Here is a 17,729-nt window from a genome sequence, read left to right on the forward strand (position 1 = left end):
GTCTTGTGTCAAATGCAAACAGCAAAAGATAATGAACTCAAAATCAATGCACAAATAAAAAAAATATAGGCCTAAACATTGTAAATTGGCACAGGACATCCTGCTCTATGCTCTGTGATATTGCTTATCTTCCATTATTTCTAGTAACTTCATCAAATATACGTATTGTTTCAAGTATGTGCTTATGAACACAAACAATGAAACGACATGCCCTGGCCCTGGCAGACGTTGCAGCGGGTGCTAGAATGCTGATGGTCCTCTTGAAGCACATTGAGTTTACGCTTGCCGTTTGAAATGTGCTATATAAATACATTTGACTTGACTTGACTAGTGATGAGGAAATGTAGGTTGGTAAATAATGAATCAGTGTACAACACTGAATAAAACTTTGTGTTTACTTTTTGTGCACTGTCCACATATAGGGTCTGTGCATGAAGTATAATAAAGTCAGGACACTAATGGGAAACAATAAAAATCAAGCAGATTGTTTCACACTGCTGCTTAATGATCACTAAATGGATTTATTCATAACAGCAGGTGTCACTTTTCTCTTACAACATCTAACTGAGATCTACTGTGATGCTGAAATGTTAAGACTGTCTATAGTGAAGAGATAGACCACTTACTAATGGCTAATGCTCAAACTGAAATACATAGAATGTATATACCTCTTCACTGCAGCCCTCTAATTAAAAAGAGAAGAGGAAGAAATCAATCCAGAGACACCTCTGAGACACTTTGATTTGATATGGAATAATTCTGCTCATTATGCAGCTTCTGTCCATCCTGATCAGAGACTGAATGTACAGAGTAAGCTGAGGTTCTTGCTCATCGTTTTCTCTCTCCACTCATGTAAAGAAAAAACTGTTAAACAGTTGAACTGTTTTTGACAGAAGAAGCCGGGTACTGTTTGGTCATGATGTGAGTCTGATAATTTTCTTGTCATCACTCAGTAAACACTGACGCCTGAAAACAAAATCTATTGAGTTTGCGGTTTCTTCAATATGAGATAACCTCAGCTTAGATTAAAAATATATATATATTTTATTGTTGACACCGGCTTTTCTATATGAGCTATGTCTTTAACCTCTGGGCTCACACCAACACATGAAAGAGAAAATGTAACGATTTTAAAGAAAAACACTAAAACTCACACTTTCTGCCTCATTAGATACTTACATGGTGACCTTAAGCAAGGCACTGGAATCAGTGTAGTGGTTTAGGCTATACCAGATAGCTCACAGTATGAATATGTGGAAGAGTGTACAAATGGAGCAGGATGTTCAGTCTTTTGTGTGTTTGCCTTTTAGATAATCCCCGTCAGAGCAGCCATGTTCCAGTCTACATCCGCCTGCTGGACATCAACGATAACGCTCCCACCTTCGCGACCGTATATGAAACCTTTGTCTGTGAGCGGACCAAGGCTGGTCAGGTACTACAGCTCAATCACTTCATGCTGTTCAGTAGAAGAAATATTGTACTGTCTGGCTTAGATAGAAAGGCAGGAGGAGTAACAATGTCACTGTGTGCAGTAGGAGGTTCAATTTGTCCTTTCGACAGTTAAGCAACCAAAATTAATCAGGATTGAGCAGCATCAGGACTGACTGTGCACCAAATCAGAGCCTCAGGTTGGTGTCCAATAACATTCATCTTCTGAATCTAGTATGAAATCCACCTATTTATTCCATATTTTATGTCACTGGTAAAATGCATTTGAGATAATCATTTAAAATGTGTTAACCAATATTCACTTTATACGTGGAGCTAAAAGTGAGAACAGAATCTACATGAGGTACATTCCCCAAACACTGGTAGCCCTGATTCAAAACTATTAAGCTGACAAACTTTTACAATATGACATTCATGAGGGTTTAACTGGAGAATTCTAACTCCTGGGGATGGTGTGAAGCAATCACCACTTTGTTGGCTATTGCTGAACTGCAAAAGGAATGTATTACCATCTGTATTACGCTGGACTTACATCGTGCAATATGGAGACATCGTGATACAGAAGCTTAAAGAAAGTGTCCCTCAGAAGACATTAACATTCATCTTTTTATAGTGATTTTCAGACAAAGAACTAGTCCCCAGCCATTTCAGGTGTAGCTCTCTTTTGCTGTGAAGCTCAGGAAATGTTTTGAGGATTACAAAACTTTATCCGACCCATCAGCATGGGGTGAGCAGATTTTAACTGAATTTTCGTTTTTAGGACAACTATTCATTTGAGACGGAAAGCAGCACTTCACACAACCACAACCACCTTTTGAAAACTGAGACTCCCAACCAAAAAATGATTGAAGTGTTTGACATTCTATTCATTCAGTTAACTTTTTATTTTTGCTTGTAATTTGTGTTTGGAGCAGGTGCTGCAGTAGTTATCGTGCAGTGTTGTGCTTAATGACTCAATTATGGGACATGCCATGTGGGAGAGGCTAAAGTGAGGGACTAACCCCGTCTTATGAATAGAAATACAACATTTGCATGGAATCTGCCATTACTTCTACATTGACCATTGTACTTGACTGGAGGAATATAGGCCAACATGTCTCCTGTTGGAGACTGTTGGAGATCGTCCTTTTTGTAAATAGGGAACTATCTTTTCATGCCTGCCTTTGTATACAAGCCAATGAAAGTACTGAGAAAGATCATTTTAAGATAATAGTAATAGTCAATATTTTATCACTCAAAAAAAAGTAATGCAGTACCTAGTGTAATTGTAGTCTGCTGTAATACCACTTAATATTACGTTCTGTATGGGATGCAACTAATGTGATTCAAGTGTGTGAGATTAAACATGCGCACATACACACACAAACACACTCTCGCAGCTGTGAAGCTGATAACTGTGCTCCTAGAGACAATTCGTTTTCTTTTTTTTGTGGTGTCTGACAAGCTAATCTGTTGTGGTCGCTGACAGGAGCTTTCACACAATCTGGTTTTACACACACACAAAACATACAGTATACACACACAAATACATCATGCATCTGATCCCATACACATTTAAAAGAATAAAAACGCACATCTGTAGGTGTAATCACACACACACACACACACACACACACACACTCACACACACCAGTTCAAATATAACACAAAAAAACAGAAGTAGGTACAACAACCCTATGCTGATGCCACACACACAGACACACATTATCTTGACATTCTTCAGTATGGTGGCTTGCTGCCACCGGTCTCATCATGTCCCTGTCATCTTGCCATTCTTTTATCCTTTAAGTCCTCTGCCTTTTCATCAGTCCATCAATGTTAATCAACAGAATTTGTTTGCTGGATATCCTTTGCTGCTTCCCACAGACTCCGGATTTGTTTACTGTATGTGTACGTGTGCATGAGTGTGTTATTGGCAAAAATCGTTGTTGAAGCCTTTAATCTCTCAGCTAGTGTCTCCCGTTCACTTAAAAAAGACTTCATTTATGAAGTATTAAAAGTAGAGACCAGGCCCCCTTCTTCCATTGCGCTGTGGTCCAGTTCTGATGCACACATGCCCATTGTTGGCGCTTTTGGCGGTGGACGGGTGTCAGCATGGGCACCCTGACCGCATTCCCATACACAACAAACTGTTATCCACTGTGTATTCTGACACCTTTCCATCAGAACCAGCATTAACTTCTTCAGCAATTTGAGCAACAGTAGCTCATCTGTTGGATCGGACCACACGAGCCAGCATCCATTCCCCACGTGCACCTATGACCCTGTTGCCGGTTCACCACTGTTCCTTCCTTGGGCCACCTTTGATAGATACTTCGGAGATGCTCTGATCCAGTCATCTAACCATCACTCACTCAAATTCTTAGTTTGCCCATTTTACTGCCTTTAACACATAAACTTTGAAGACAACATGTTCACTTGCACCCTAATATATCCCACCCACTAACATGTGTCATGATGAAGAGACAATCAGTGGTATTCACTCCACCTGTCTGTGGTCATAATGTTATACCTGATCGGTGTATATAGTCTACAATGAGTATCAAACACTTTGTTTCACTGAATTTGTTATTGCTGCACATGACTGAGTAAACTCATTCCTTCAATGTTTATTGCTTACTGTCCTGTTTTATGAGACATGCTCTTGAACGCTTATTTAGCACAGACACTAGTAATCCTGATAATTTCCAAGCTGTTCTATTGGCATATTTACAGCACACACAGTGAGAACAGCAGAGTGTCACTGTTTAGCAACCTCTAACCCTGCCAATCTTTTTCTACTAATTGACTGCCATATTAATGGATGTTGATGTCTCTGACAGCGGATCCAGACAGTGAGTGCCGTCGATGCCGATGAGCCGTCAGCAGGACACAAGTTTTTCTTTAGCCTGGCTCCTGAGGGCACCCACCGCAGCAACTTCACTGTCCGAGACAATGGAGGTAAGCAACAATTGACCAGGCACAGTGTCTCAAACTGAAAGTTTAAATTATATGGAACAGGTTCCCTCTTCTTTGGTTTGTCTAGAGGCACAAAAAGGGGGATCCACTTTTGCCTCTTCTGTTTATATTATTGTTCGAACCACTAGCAATTACTATAAGGTAGAGGATGCAAGAATTAAGGGAATACAGGCCAGTGGGAGAAAATATTTTTATGTGAGGATGATATTCTTTGCCTGGTTTCTGATCCAGCATCCTCTACCCAAGCTCTTCTTGATACAATTGAAACATTCTCAGATTTCCAGCTATAAAATCATCTGGAATAAATCAGAGGTTATGCCAGTATGCCATTCAGCTATGGTTGGGGGTTGCCAATTTCAGTGGATTATTATATTATATTTAGGAGTCAAATTATGTGCGGATATGGCAGATATAATACATATTAATATGGTTCCCCTACTTACGAAGACGAAGCAGTAATAACCACTTAGGATGGACAGGAATAGAACAAGCGCTTACCGCTCCCTTCAGTCCACTAGAGGTTTTGTCACAAAATACCCTATCTCTAAAAAGAAACTTACTAAATTTTACAACATTCATATCAGGTTGAATGGAGTTCCTGGCTGAAAGCATGAATGAGCGGTTAAGTTTTGGATATGCTTGAAAAAAGGGATTTCTGTCCATTGACTTGAATGGGAGAAAATGGCCAAAAAATATAACATATTACTGAAGGTATGACTCATATGAATGAGAAAAGTAATAACACACCATTCCTAATTGAGCTGAATATTTTGCTGTTTGAATGGGGTTAAAAGGCATGGTCTTTGGAAGCATACAAAATGTGGGTGGGCGCATGCACTCAGCTGTGAGTCCAACTAATCCCCCACAGAAAACAGACATTATTAGAGCTATTGTGTATGACTTAACAGTTTGAGTTAAGGAAAGACAAGGCAAGTACTGAAGAACCTGGGGTTGTAAATGCTGGCTGTTGAAAAGCTGATGCCAAATGGACAATGCTGGCAGTAATAAATTGGAATAATACCAAGAATATATGGCAAATGTGGAATGGTGGCTGTAAATTCATGGCTGGCTGTAGATTCAAAATATACTATCTGCTGTGCAGACCTGTGATGCTGGTCAAATACTATAGATAGGACTGAATAGTTGAATAAGATGTATCAAAGTTGGGGAACACTGAAATATTTAAATGGAGTTTCTAGCTTTAAGATTGAATGTACAGATAAAGTGTGTGTGTGTGTGTGTGTGTGTGTGTGTGTGTGTGTGTGTGTGTGTGTGTGTGTGTGTGTGTGTGTGTGTGTGTGTGTGCCTTGACTTAATTTGTGCATGTGTGTGCCACACAGTGACCATTCACTGGCAAATCTGTCTCAGCTCCCCAGTTGGAATCAGAGGTTACCATGGTGATGATAACTAAGTTGGTAGTGGGTCAGTTTAATGAGACTTAATGCAGCAGTTGGTCAATGCTCCTGTCATTTGAAAGGCACACTGAGCCAAAGGTATTGGTCTGATTGCTTCCATAGGCACATGTGTGCGACCAAATGAAAAATAATGAATTTTTGAACTGTGACTGTGTAAAAAGCATGAATGATATCAAAAGCGGATTTGATATGAGAAACTCCTGATCTTTTTGAATGTTTTAAAGTTTGAATGGAGTTTCTATGTGAATATATGAAGGACCGGGAAGAGTTTCAATATGAGTGAATTTGAAGGGATTTAAAATTGACTTCCATTATAACTAAGCTTCAAGGAATAGTTAATATTTTGAAAGGTTTAATGGGATTTGAAGGATAAATAACAACTTTAAATGTAGACAAGATGTGGAATATTTTTTAAAGTTTGAATGGAGTCTTAGCTGAAAGCATGGATGAGAAGTACAACGTTGAATATTTCTAAAGGTCTGAAGCTGGCTGTTGAAAAGCTAATGTCAGATGCACATTACTGGCTGTAAAACATTTTGAATCATGCCAAGAATATATGAATGATGTGGAATATTTTAGGTTTTGTTAAAAAGCTGGTGCGAAATGCGCATTGCTGGCTGTAAAAACTGTAAAAGGCCAATAATGCGCGGATAATATGGAATATTTTAAGGTTTGTTGAAAAGCTAACACCAAACTGAATAAGTCACTTTAACATATTTTAAGTTGCATCTGAAGAGTATTAATAGTCATAATAGTATGGTGAAAATGAAGGATTCAAACTGCAATGCTGGCTTGAAGTTGTGAAGAGAAGCAGCTAATGGAGTATGAAGAGATTTTAAGGTGGGAAAGAGTCATATACTATGAATGGTACTGAAAAGTTAAATAAATCTTATAATGTATGAGAGAATATTGAATATTGAATTATTATATTATTCATAGTGATTAGTTATAATAGTGATTGATGCTGGTCATGAATGCTGGAGGAACAATTGAAGAACAATAGTGTGGATGCTGTGTCAGTAGTAGTAGTAATAGTAGTAAGTAGTAGTATTAGTACAAGTAGTAGTAGTAGTTGTCACGCCAGCCAAAGAACAGTAATATTACAATAAACAATGATAATAGTAAATAGACTTATATATACATATATCCATGATATTGTACAATATGAACACGTAATTATGAACAGCATGGCAGTGTATTGTTATTTACAAATAATAAATATGGGAATTAAAAAAATGTCCAGATAGTGCAAATCAAAAATGAGAAATAAGTAATGTACAGAAGTGTGGTAGTGGTAGTAGTGGTTGTAGTGGTAGTGTTGTTGGTAAAAGTAGTAGTAGAAGCTGTTCTATTAGAAGTACTAGTAAAATTACTAGTAGGATCCAGACAAAGCATAGCACTGGCTGTGTCACTGAGCTCAGCAGACCTCAATAGAAACAAACTGCTGCTTTTTTGACTGCTATTGTATATTGCTACATCATGAGTGGCAGGAGAAGTAGCCAAACACATTCATGTAGTACATGTTGCTTGAAAGCCTACAGAGCCAAAAGTGTAAGTCCTATTAAGATTTCCCATATCAAACAGAGCATAAAGTAAAAAAATATATATATATTTTTTAAGAAAGTGAAAATAGCAGAAGGATGAAAGAGATTCAGTGTGCAGCATCCAAGGTGCTGTCAATCACTTTAATGAGCACAGTACATAGAGGAGTATTAAAAAAAGCATAAAACTAAAACTGTAATATTTCATAAAGAATAAAAAAGAATTTTTTTAATGAATGAAACTTTAATAGTCTTGTGACTTGTTTGCAGTTTGGATGAATAAGAGTTTATAGCTGGGTGGATTTGAAGATAATTTGAAGATTTTTCAATTTCTATAAATAGGACAAATTTTGCAGAAAACGCTGAATATTTCAAAAGGTATAATAGGCAGAAAAGTGACCTATAATAGCCATCATGTCCTTGAACCTGAGCATTTAAATAGGTGAACGGTTTATGTTGCACAATAGATGTGGAAGTAGTTGAAGATCTAAAACTTTACAGAGGTGAAAATTAAATTAAATTCCAGAAGAACAATTTTTGAATGGTGTGTCAGCATTCAGGCAAATTAAGAAATTCCAGAATTACAATAGTGTGAATAGCTGTTATACAGGTAGTGCTATTGGTGAGGAAATCAGACAGGGAGATGTTTTTGAGAAGCTTTTATTAATCAAAATAAATCAGGAATCACATTGGACCTAAATAGATTATGACCTCCTGTTGGTTTATTTCTAAAAAGTTTATAACATTTTTAGAATAAGTATGAACTTTAATAAAACAGTATTGATCTGGAACTTAAAGGTGGAATATGGAATATGAGCTGAATGCCGCCATCTAGTGTCTCAAGATTGTAGTCGCGACAACAAAAAGGTTATTCCAGTGGTCGGGTTGCCAGGTTTGGACAGGGCAGGAGGATTGAGCCGCCTCCGTTTCCTCCGTTTACTGGGTGTGGAGGTCGATGAGTCACGATCAGTATTCTCATATCTAGGATCAACGTGATATAATGAAAATAAATATAGCAGAGGAGTTTGACCGACGGGTAACGTTAGCTAAGTTAGCAAGCGAGTTAGCTTACCGATCCAGGAGAAAGTTCGCCATTTCCGCGTGTGTTTTGATGCCGTGGAAATCCTTTACCTAAGTCCATCGAGCGTATGCTTCACCGATATTTACTCTGGTTTTTGCTCTTCTCCGGTCACTCAGCTGCTGGGACAGATAACGCACCGTTCGCTGGGGCTCTGAAGAGCTTGCAGACTCCGCCATTTTACCCAGTGTCAGCCTAGCTGTGCCGAGCTTTGCCGAGTATTGCCGAGGTTGCGAAATTGGCAACCCGCAATGCCGGCCGCTATTTGGCTGGTACGATGTAAACAGGAAGTCATTGTCAAACCCGTCAAAATTTCTTAGATTATTTATTTCAGACTAAATATAATTTTTCAAGGAAACACATTACTTTTAATCGGCGCCCCTATAAACACCCTGTGGATGTATTATTTTTGAAAAAATATAGCTTTTAATAAGCATATTACATATTCAACCTTTAATGAAATGCATTCGCAAAGCTTTCCATTATTCATTCAAAGCGTTAATCAGACCCCATGTTTATCCAGGAAAAGAGAGCAAAGACTTGCACAAGATGATAAAAGATATAATCAAAATTAATACATTTTGATTATATATTTTATTTTGTTAGTAACAGTTGAATTATTTGCAATATTACAATGTCAATTAAGCTACCGCCATTAGCCTGTTAGCTTAGCTCAAAAATAAAAATTAATAAAAAATCATGTTACAACGTGACACACATCCTTCTGTGAAGCCTTCTGAAAAGAGAAATACATTCTCAGGTGTGTGGAAACTTCTTTGTCATTCCTCCCAATGGGCACAGATGCTGAAAACCCAGGTACCACATCCTGTAGTCAGCCAGTATTCATAGAACTACAGTTACATGGGCTGACATTCCAAAAGAGATTGTAAATTAATTAATTGATTAATTGATATATATAAAAAAAAAGTTGTATAACATATTGGTCCTGATTTTTATTATTTATTTTTTTTAACTAATGAATAACTTGCACCTCTGCTGTTTGAGAAGGTGAGAGATGCACGGTACACTGCGGGTGTATTAACACAATAGTCTAACTGAACCTTCTCCCACTCAGATAACACTGCTGGCATCCTGACACGTCGAGCCAGCTACAGCCGCCGTCAGCAGAGTGTCTATCTTGTCTCTGTGGTGATCACCGATGGCGACTACCCCATGCAAAGCAGCACTGGCACCCTCACTGTGAGGGTGTGTTCCTGCGACCGTGATGGCAACATGGAACTGTGCAATGCTGAGGCCCTGAGCAGCTCTCCTGGTCTGAGTACCGGAGCGATCATTGCCATCCTGCTGTGTGCCATCATACTGCTGAGTAAGTGTGTTTGTAATGTGTCAACTTCCACCACAGTTTTCAGTTAAAAGATTACAGCATTACAGTTACAGCCGTCTCAGTTTTCCCCTACCGTGCAGCTGCCAGCCGGTTCCCAGCTGATCACAAGCTACTGGGAGTCCCCCATCCTGGGGATGTGCCTATATTCCACTGTAAACATGCTCATTTATTCAATTGCAGGGTGTCACCATGATATGGTGGTTCTCTCACCACAAAAAAACACATACTGCACACTTTTAAACTATATTCTTCTACCCTATTACATCTCAGTGACAAAATGTTACACTTTTATCGCACTACATTTAGTTTTAAAGTTTGAGTTAGTTTAGTTAGTGGCAGTCCTACTGGTTACTTAATTGAGTTATATTTCAAAGTTGTGGCTGGGTTATATTATTAGAGCTTAAGACACCCAGAAGTATATACAGTTATTAACTTTATTTCATCATTTACCTTCTGCAGCCCTAAAGTTATGAACATATTAATGCATCAACAGTTATAATTCAATAATATGATATACTAATATTATTTTGAAAAGGACTGTTTGTTTATTCAATTTATTCTGTCATAAAAACTCTGTGTTAATTTAGATTGTTTAAGCACAGGAATTCTGTCAATGACGATCTTTCCCCTCTGCACTCCTCTGATTGAAACATTTTCTCCTGGGTCACCCCAATAGCTCAGTTGATAGAACATATGACTCAGGTACAGAGGCCCTGCAGGAGACCAGGGCTGGAGCCCGAACTTCAGTCCCCGCCACCTATTTTTGTTCAGTTCAATTTCAGAGCACTTGAAAAGTCCAAACGTCTAGATATATATATAAAAAAAAAAGGATCAATGTAATTATTGAACATTAGTCGTTTTTGGGGAGACAGGCTATGTGTATGTAACGCTGTTACTGTGATGATAAATGACACTTAAATATTGAATCTGTGTCTATAATAACCACATTCTGACATGTAAATGTGACATCTGTCTACCATACTGACAACATGATTAATTTAATCAACTGACTGCATAATATATTTATCAGAATCAGAAATATTTTATTGATCCCCGATGAAAAATTGCAGCGTAACAGCTGCTCCCATTCAAAGTCAAGAATATGCAGAAAAATAGTAATAATAATAATATTAATAATAAACTATATATGGTGCATATTTATAAAAGTAGCCTACTGCAACTGTACTTTTTTCTTTTTACCATTAAATGTCATTTTTTACAATGTTCTGTGTACATCACTTCACTGCTAACAGAAAAGAAAGCAGCTCACTGCAGCTGCAGCTTCTTGTCTTGATCTGCAGTCTTTGCTAATCTTTATCATGATTGTTATTATTAGTACTTAGATTATCAAAAATCACTGTATTTATAAAAACGCTGTATTTATAAAAGCTTATTATTCATACAGATTTACATGTCAGGATGTGGTTATTATAGACAGATTCAATATTTATCTGTCATGTATCATCACAGTAACAGCGTTACATACATTGGCAGCTGTAAACACTCATAAAAACATTATTATAATCCATCCTGTGGTTTGGTGCTGTCCTGTATACTGAACATATGAGGAGTAGTTAACGTTTAGAATCATCAGAGAACGTTACAGACGTTGTTTTTGGTTCCTCTCTGTTTCCTGAATATATCCGTACATGTGTGAATGTTTAAATGAGGCATTAACTTATAACACTTTGTAGAAGGAGTTTTATAAAGTTCACTCCACTGACTTGTATCACTTCACAGGGCTGAGCTGCCGGCGACGTATCGCAGCAACGGGCCAACCCGCTCAGTGAGGCGTCTATGTGCCGGTGTCAACTATGAACCTAGCTAGTTCCCGCCTCCTCAGCACCCCTTGTGTGATCTTGAACTCGCCTAATAAATCTAACACAACAAGAGAGGCGGGACTTAAGGCAGAACAGCCAATCATCAGCCGGTCAGACCCAAAGCCGGTGTGATGTTTGAAGTAGCAACAGGAGAGGGAGGAGAGAGGAGGCAGCTGCAGCGAGTGCAGACACAGAGCGGCCAGAGAAACTGAGCGACTGTAGTGAGGCGTTTGTGCAGAACTGCGGAAAAACTGCAGAAAAAGTGTGGGTGTTGAACCCTCTAACCGGGAAAAGTGTGGGTGTTGAACCCTCTAACCGGGAAAAGTGTGGGTGTTGAACCCTCTCACCGGGAAAAGTGTGGGTGTTGAACCCTCTAACCGGGAAAAGTGTGGGTGTTGAACCCTCTCACCGGGAAAAGTGTGGGTGTTGAACCCTCTCACCGGGAAAAGTGTGGGTGTTGAACCCTCTCACCGGGAAAAGTGTGGGTGTTGAACCCTCTCACCGGGAAAAGTGTGGGTGTTGAACCCTCTCACCGGGAAAAGTGTGGGTGTTAAAACACACATCCCCCACGGGTGCTAGCCCCTGAGGTTTGTTGTATGTGGCGTTGTCCAGGCGTCTCTGTTGCAAACTGTCTAGCATAGTCTGTCTTTGGCAAGGGGGAAGAGGGCTCTCTGCATCAGCTGTGTGCAGTGGTATTTGAGACTCTATGTACTCCAGTGGTAACTCAATTCACATCGACAGTAAATGCAAATATCTTTATTCTGTTGAGAGAACCAACTGGCAGGGCTTTGAAGCTGAACTTGCCATACAAAAGACCCTTTCTTTTTCCATTTTTGCTCAAGGATATTGTTTCTGCTTGCCATCCACAACATTACTGCTGCATCGCTTCCTGATTCCCCGAACTACAGGGCGGGCTGAGGGGAATAACGTGCATGTGTATGTTAATCTGGCGTCAAAATTATAAAATTAACTCAGACATCACTGGCTCTCTCTCCTCTGCACACATTCTACAGTAACACTTTATCTATACAAATCTTTGTCCTTCTGAACTTCACCTCCTGTATCTCTATATTTACATGAACTTTTTCTCTCACTGAATAAGATTCTCATTCACACCACACACCTCTCCTGTTCATTTGCAGACATTTCATGCTGTGATTCTTGGTGCAACTATGTATGCATTATCAGTTATTCCAGCTCCCTGACCTGAACTCCGCCTCTGCTCTTTCTTGTTGCCGCTGTGCTCTTACTTGATATAAATTCAAACTGCCCACCATGAGCTTAGCCAATCAAATTTTCTGCACGATTACTCATGGCTGAGCCCTCTCTGAAATCAAAGGCTGCGATGCTTTCAGTCTGCCTATAACCGGCCTGGCAGCCCTCGTCCCATCAGTCAGTCTGAATCAAGAAGCGGTGCACATCTTCACGCTAAATCTTACTCTGTTATTAATTGTGCATCTTTGCATCATATAATACTATGATGCAGTCAGCAATCTGAAATTAAAAGATCATTTGGGATTATTACGAATTACACTTACAATTTCAAAAGCCCCACCTCTTGCCCAGCATCCACCTGTAGGCTCTAAATTTACATTTGCCTAAAGGGGAAGTTATTATTGTCACTCCCTGCTCACGGATGTGCTAATATTGGTGCTACTTTGTTGGGAGTGATAGGTCAGAGCCAAGACACAGAATATCTGTACATGTTATACATGCATATAATCATTTCAGTGTAGCTGACTGCGTTGGGTCTTATTTTCATAGTTGTATACATAACTCCTGCACATTTTCCTTTGATTTCTTATCTGACCTCGCTGGTTGTATATTGTGATCACTAATCTCAAACTACTCTCACATCTTCCTTCTGTTTTCTTTTGCAGTGATTGTGGTTCTATTCACAGCACTGAAGCGCCAAAGAAAGCAGGAACCGCTCATCATCTCCAAGGAAGATGTGCGGGACAATGTGGTGAGCTACAATGACGAGGGTGGAGGAGAGGAGGACACTCAGGCTTTTGACATCGGTGCACTGCGACACCTGGATACTGTTGCCACCTTGGAGGAATCCTCTAAACACAGGCGCGATATCGTCCCCACTGACACCCTGCTGTACCCGCCACACCGCCGACCTGCCCCCGCCACATCTGGTCTCATGATGCCGCCAATGTGCACGGCGTCACGGGATAATGGGAAAGTACGCGAGTTCATCAATCAGAGAGTATTAGAGAACAACTGCAACCCAGCGGCACCGCCCTATGACTCGCTAGCCACCTACGCCTACGAGGGCGCAGGCTCAGTGGCCGAGTCACTCAGCTCACTGGCCTCAGCTTCATCGGACACTGAGCAGGACTACCACTACCTGAGTGACTGGGGGCCCAGGTTCAGGAAACTAGCTGACCTGTATGGGGCTGAGGACAGTGACTTCTCCTAACAAAAGCATCACAAATGCGCGCACACACACACACACACACACACACACTTAAAGTCAAAGACAGTACAGGGCCAAAGACAGTATGTCTAACTATAACAAACTCAATGTTGGATATTGTGATCATTGCTGAAGAGCTTTAACAAAAGGTGAAAGCTTTTTGTAATACAGACGACACACACTCCACATGATGAACTAACAGATGTGCTGGCAGATGTTCATTCCATTAAGAATGCCACATGATCCTTGACCTGCCTTCAGATTACATGGAGCCAAGTCTTCCAGAAGTCCTAAATATTTGATTGTGGGAATGCAAACTAATGGCTGTCTAAATGTAAATTAACCAGGACAACAGCAGAGCCCATCAATCTTCAGTTCCACAGTGTGAACCTCTTCAAAGACTCAGGTCTGAATGGAGTTTTGAATCTAAAATGGACTGTATTTTGTATTGAGAATTGGACTTTTAATACTTTGAGGCTTTGCTTTTTCACTCCGCGGTTACCAAATAACCTTTTTGCAGAGTATTTCTTGTGGCTTTAAACCGAATGGAGGAACGTGTTGGGAAACAGGTCAGTCAACAACAACACCACTTACCTCTGCAAATAGGAAATGATGAGTGTGAGTCTTGTTTTTTGTTTGCGTGTTTTTGTTTGACTAAGTGCCCTTCTGCTGCCCTTCAAGCTGAACTGTGATGCCTGGCGGTCAGCTGAGACTGGAGGGGGCTAATGACTCGTATATGATTCCTTTTTGTCTTTTTTGCTGTCTTTTCCAAATGGACCATTCAAAAGGGGCTGTTTTGGAGGATCTTCGCTTAAAAAAACTGCCTTCTTCGGGACACAGAGTAAAAAAGGGGACAACTCGTATGACTAAATGCACTGATATCTTTATGTTTATGCAGGTATTAAGATTTGTTTTTTGTTTGAATTATTTTTTTTGTGCTGCACACAAAAAGAAAATGTGCGTTCATGGCATCATTTCTGGATTTTTAGCTCCTGATTGAGTATATGTTGTGTCAGAAATGTGGCTGAACTGAGTTCTAAGTGCTGTATCATAGGCAGTTGGACATGTTTCAGTTTTTGAAGACCTTTCACCTCTTATCCAAGTGGCTTCTTAAGCCTCCTTACAGAGTTGAAACTCAGAGCTCAAATGTGTCCTTAATGACTCTGTAAGGACACCCCTACACAGAGTTTAAAAGCCTGCAACTCCCCTCCAGTCAGTTAGAACTGAATAAGCCTCTTGGATGAGAGGTGAAAAGTCTTCAAGAAACTGAAACATGTCGTAGATGCCTACGATACAACACTTTGAATTACCATGGATGACTGAGAACCTTCATCAACTTGAACTGAGTTATACTGGGGTTATAATGAGTTCTATAAATCTTCAACTTTACAGGAGTCATTATTTCAAAAAACAAAGTACAACTTTCGTTATCATACAGAGTTTTGAACAATTAGTGTTTTCACTGAGAATATGTTTCATATTTACATGAAGGACACTGGGAAGCCTTATCTTCACAGTAGAGCTGAAACTCTTGAGAGTGAATCAACTTACCCGACCAAAAAAACGACTAATGGTCAAGCACATCAGGCCATATATACATATACATACATATATATATATATATATATATATATATATATATACATATATATATATATATATACATACATATATATATATATATATATATGTATGTATGTATGTATGTATGTATGTGTATGTATGTATGTATGTATATATATGTATATGTATATATATATATATATATATATGTATATAGCAGAGAGGTAGCAGAGATCTGTTTTCTGCAGACAGGAGACTGACGCATTTAGTGACAAGCTGGTAGAAAAAACAAAAAAAAAGACATGTCGACAAACTCATGCTGATGCCAGAAACACAGAAAATATAGGTTTGATATGAAGAGACATCAAAAAATCTGGTCATTTGCATTGGCATTTTCGATAGACTCAACTATTTACTATTTGTTACTGCCTTACCGTAATTACTATAGAAAAGGATTAGGGGAACAAAAATGTTTTTGAGTTCTGACTTTTTTGGGGGGGTTGGAAAATTTCAGGAAAAGCATTTTGAGGAAAATCTCTGTATTCGGAGTAAAAAGTGAGATCTGAAATACATTTTTCACAGCGGCCCTAATATTGCTCTGTTTAGGTTATTACCATGACAGCACATTCAAGTCATCTATCAGCTTGTCAAGGATGAACACGACCATGTCAATCTTAGAACATAACATTGGCTTTTGAAAGAGACAGCCCCACTTGACAGCCAGCATTGCAGCTTGAGTGCGTTTCAATGAGTGGGGACCACATTTTAAACTTCATATTATTTCATGCTTGTAAGATGTTTTTTTTTTTTTCTATTTGATAATAATTAACATACTCTGGAAACCAAGTTGGTCCATGTCACTGTTACAGCTATCTCTTCTGCTAAGCTGTCTCATTAAAAGAGCTTGTTCTAAGAAGTCACTCAGCAGTGGAAAATTAATTCTCCTAATTCTCCACAGGAAAAGTACAGGAAATATGCTCTGCTGTTTCTCACTGATTAGTCCAACACAAGAAAAAACAACGGCTGGTTTTACTGGTTTATTTGCTTGGTTTATTCAGCCCGCCCTTGTTTCTCATTCAGAGATATGAGGTCTTGTTGTTAATTGTTGTAATTTACAGAAACCAGAAGGCAGAGCAATCATCATTTGCTTTTATGTATTAGTAGTAACTGAAGCATAAACAAAAATGATCAAACTCACCTCAGTGCAATGTTAAGATTAAGTCTGTTTCTAAAGGATGAAAGATGAAAACTCATTTACCAATTTGACTTTGTTATCCTCATTTGCAACCAAGAGTTTGTATAGTGTGCTCTGGCCGTTCAAATCATTGTAGCAGTTTGCTCCAGTTGTGTTTTGTCAACTTAGTGTGCTCTGAAGGCATAAAACAAAAATATCCACATATTTTTCATTAAACTGTAATTCTATTTGTACATTAAAGGACACGCTGATGATATTCTTGGAGGGGAAAAGATCAACAAGACTTTTTAATGTAATTTTGGAGGTGTGAAACTCACTGTGGGCAGTCTTTCATGTTATATGATGTATTATCAAGTTGTATCATTTTACCAAAATAAATTTTTGCAGTCAAAGTGTTGTTTTTTTTCTCTATTTGATAATAATTAACATACTCTGGAAACCAAGTTGGTCCATGTCACTGTTACAGCTTTCTCTTCTGCTAAGCTCTCTTGTTAAAAGAGCTTGTTCTAAGAAGTCACTCAACAGTGGAAAAGTAATTCCACAGGGTAGGAAAAGTACAGGAAATTCACTCTGCTGCCTCTCACGTCATTTCTTCCAATTCCAACAGCAGAAGAAAAGTTTTAAAGTACAGGAAAGAATGATTGCCCCTCCATCTCCTTTCAGCTTTGAAGTGAAGTTGGAACCAAAAGGAAAGTAATTAAAACTTGCACATCAAAACCACCCAGAACTTTACTGGTATCATCTACAGAGCATCAGTGATATCAGTGAAGGGAGACGTCTGCATAGAGCCCAAAGAATTGTGAAAGACAACACCTACCTCAGCCACAGTCTGTTCCCCCCTGCTGCCAAAACATACAACAGTATTTGCTGAGGGCTGGTCATCCTGCGGCGGGCTGCCCTTGTGGAGGGTGTATAGTGTGAAAGGCCAAAACACCCAGTG

The 17,729-nt window shown here is 39.2% G+C and overlaps 1 protein-coding gene across 3 annotated transcripts in view; it reads left to right on the plus strand.

Annotated features, from left to right (window-relative positions):
• LOC115573243 (cadherin-6-like) overlaps positions 1 to 15,002 on the plus strand; it is an 87,204-nt gene extending 72,202 nt beyond the window's left edge. The window contains exons 9-12 of one of the 3 annotated variants that reach the window (XM_030403943.1): positions 1,311 to 1,432; positions 4,272 to 4,389; positions 9,517 to 9,768; positions 13,487 to 15,002. In XM_030403943.1, coding sequence (XP_030259803.1) covers positions 1,311 to 1,432; positions 4,272 to 4,389; positions 9,517 to 9,768; positions 13,487 to 14,034 — 1,040 coding nt within the window. In that variant the 3' untranslated portion in view covers positions 14,035 to 15,002. Of the gene's footprint in view, positions 1 to 1,310; positions 1,433 to 4,271; positions 4,390 to 8,205; positions 8,231 to 8,597; positions 8,643 to 9,456; positions 9,769 to 13,486 lie in introns of those variants that run through there. The other 2 variants (XM_030403945.1, XM_030403944.1) reach the window with 2 other exon arrangements.
• Positions 15,003 to 17,729: the final 2,727 nt, after the last annotated feature.

Source organism: Sparus aurata, chromosome 21 (assembly GCF_900880675.1).
Source record: "Sparus aurata chromosome 21, fSpaAur1.1, whole genome shotgun sequence".
Classification (NCBI taxonomy): Eukaryota; Metazoa; Chordata; class Actinopteri; order Spariformes; family Sparidae; genus Sparus; species Sparus aurata.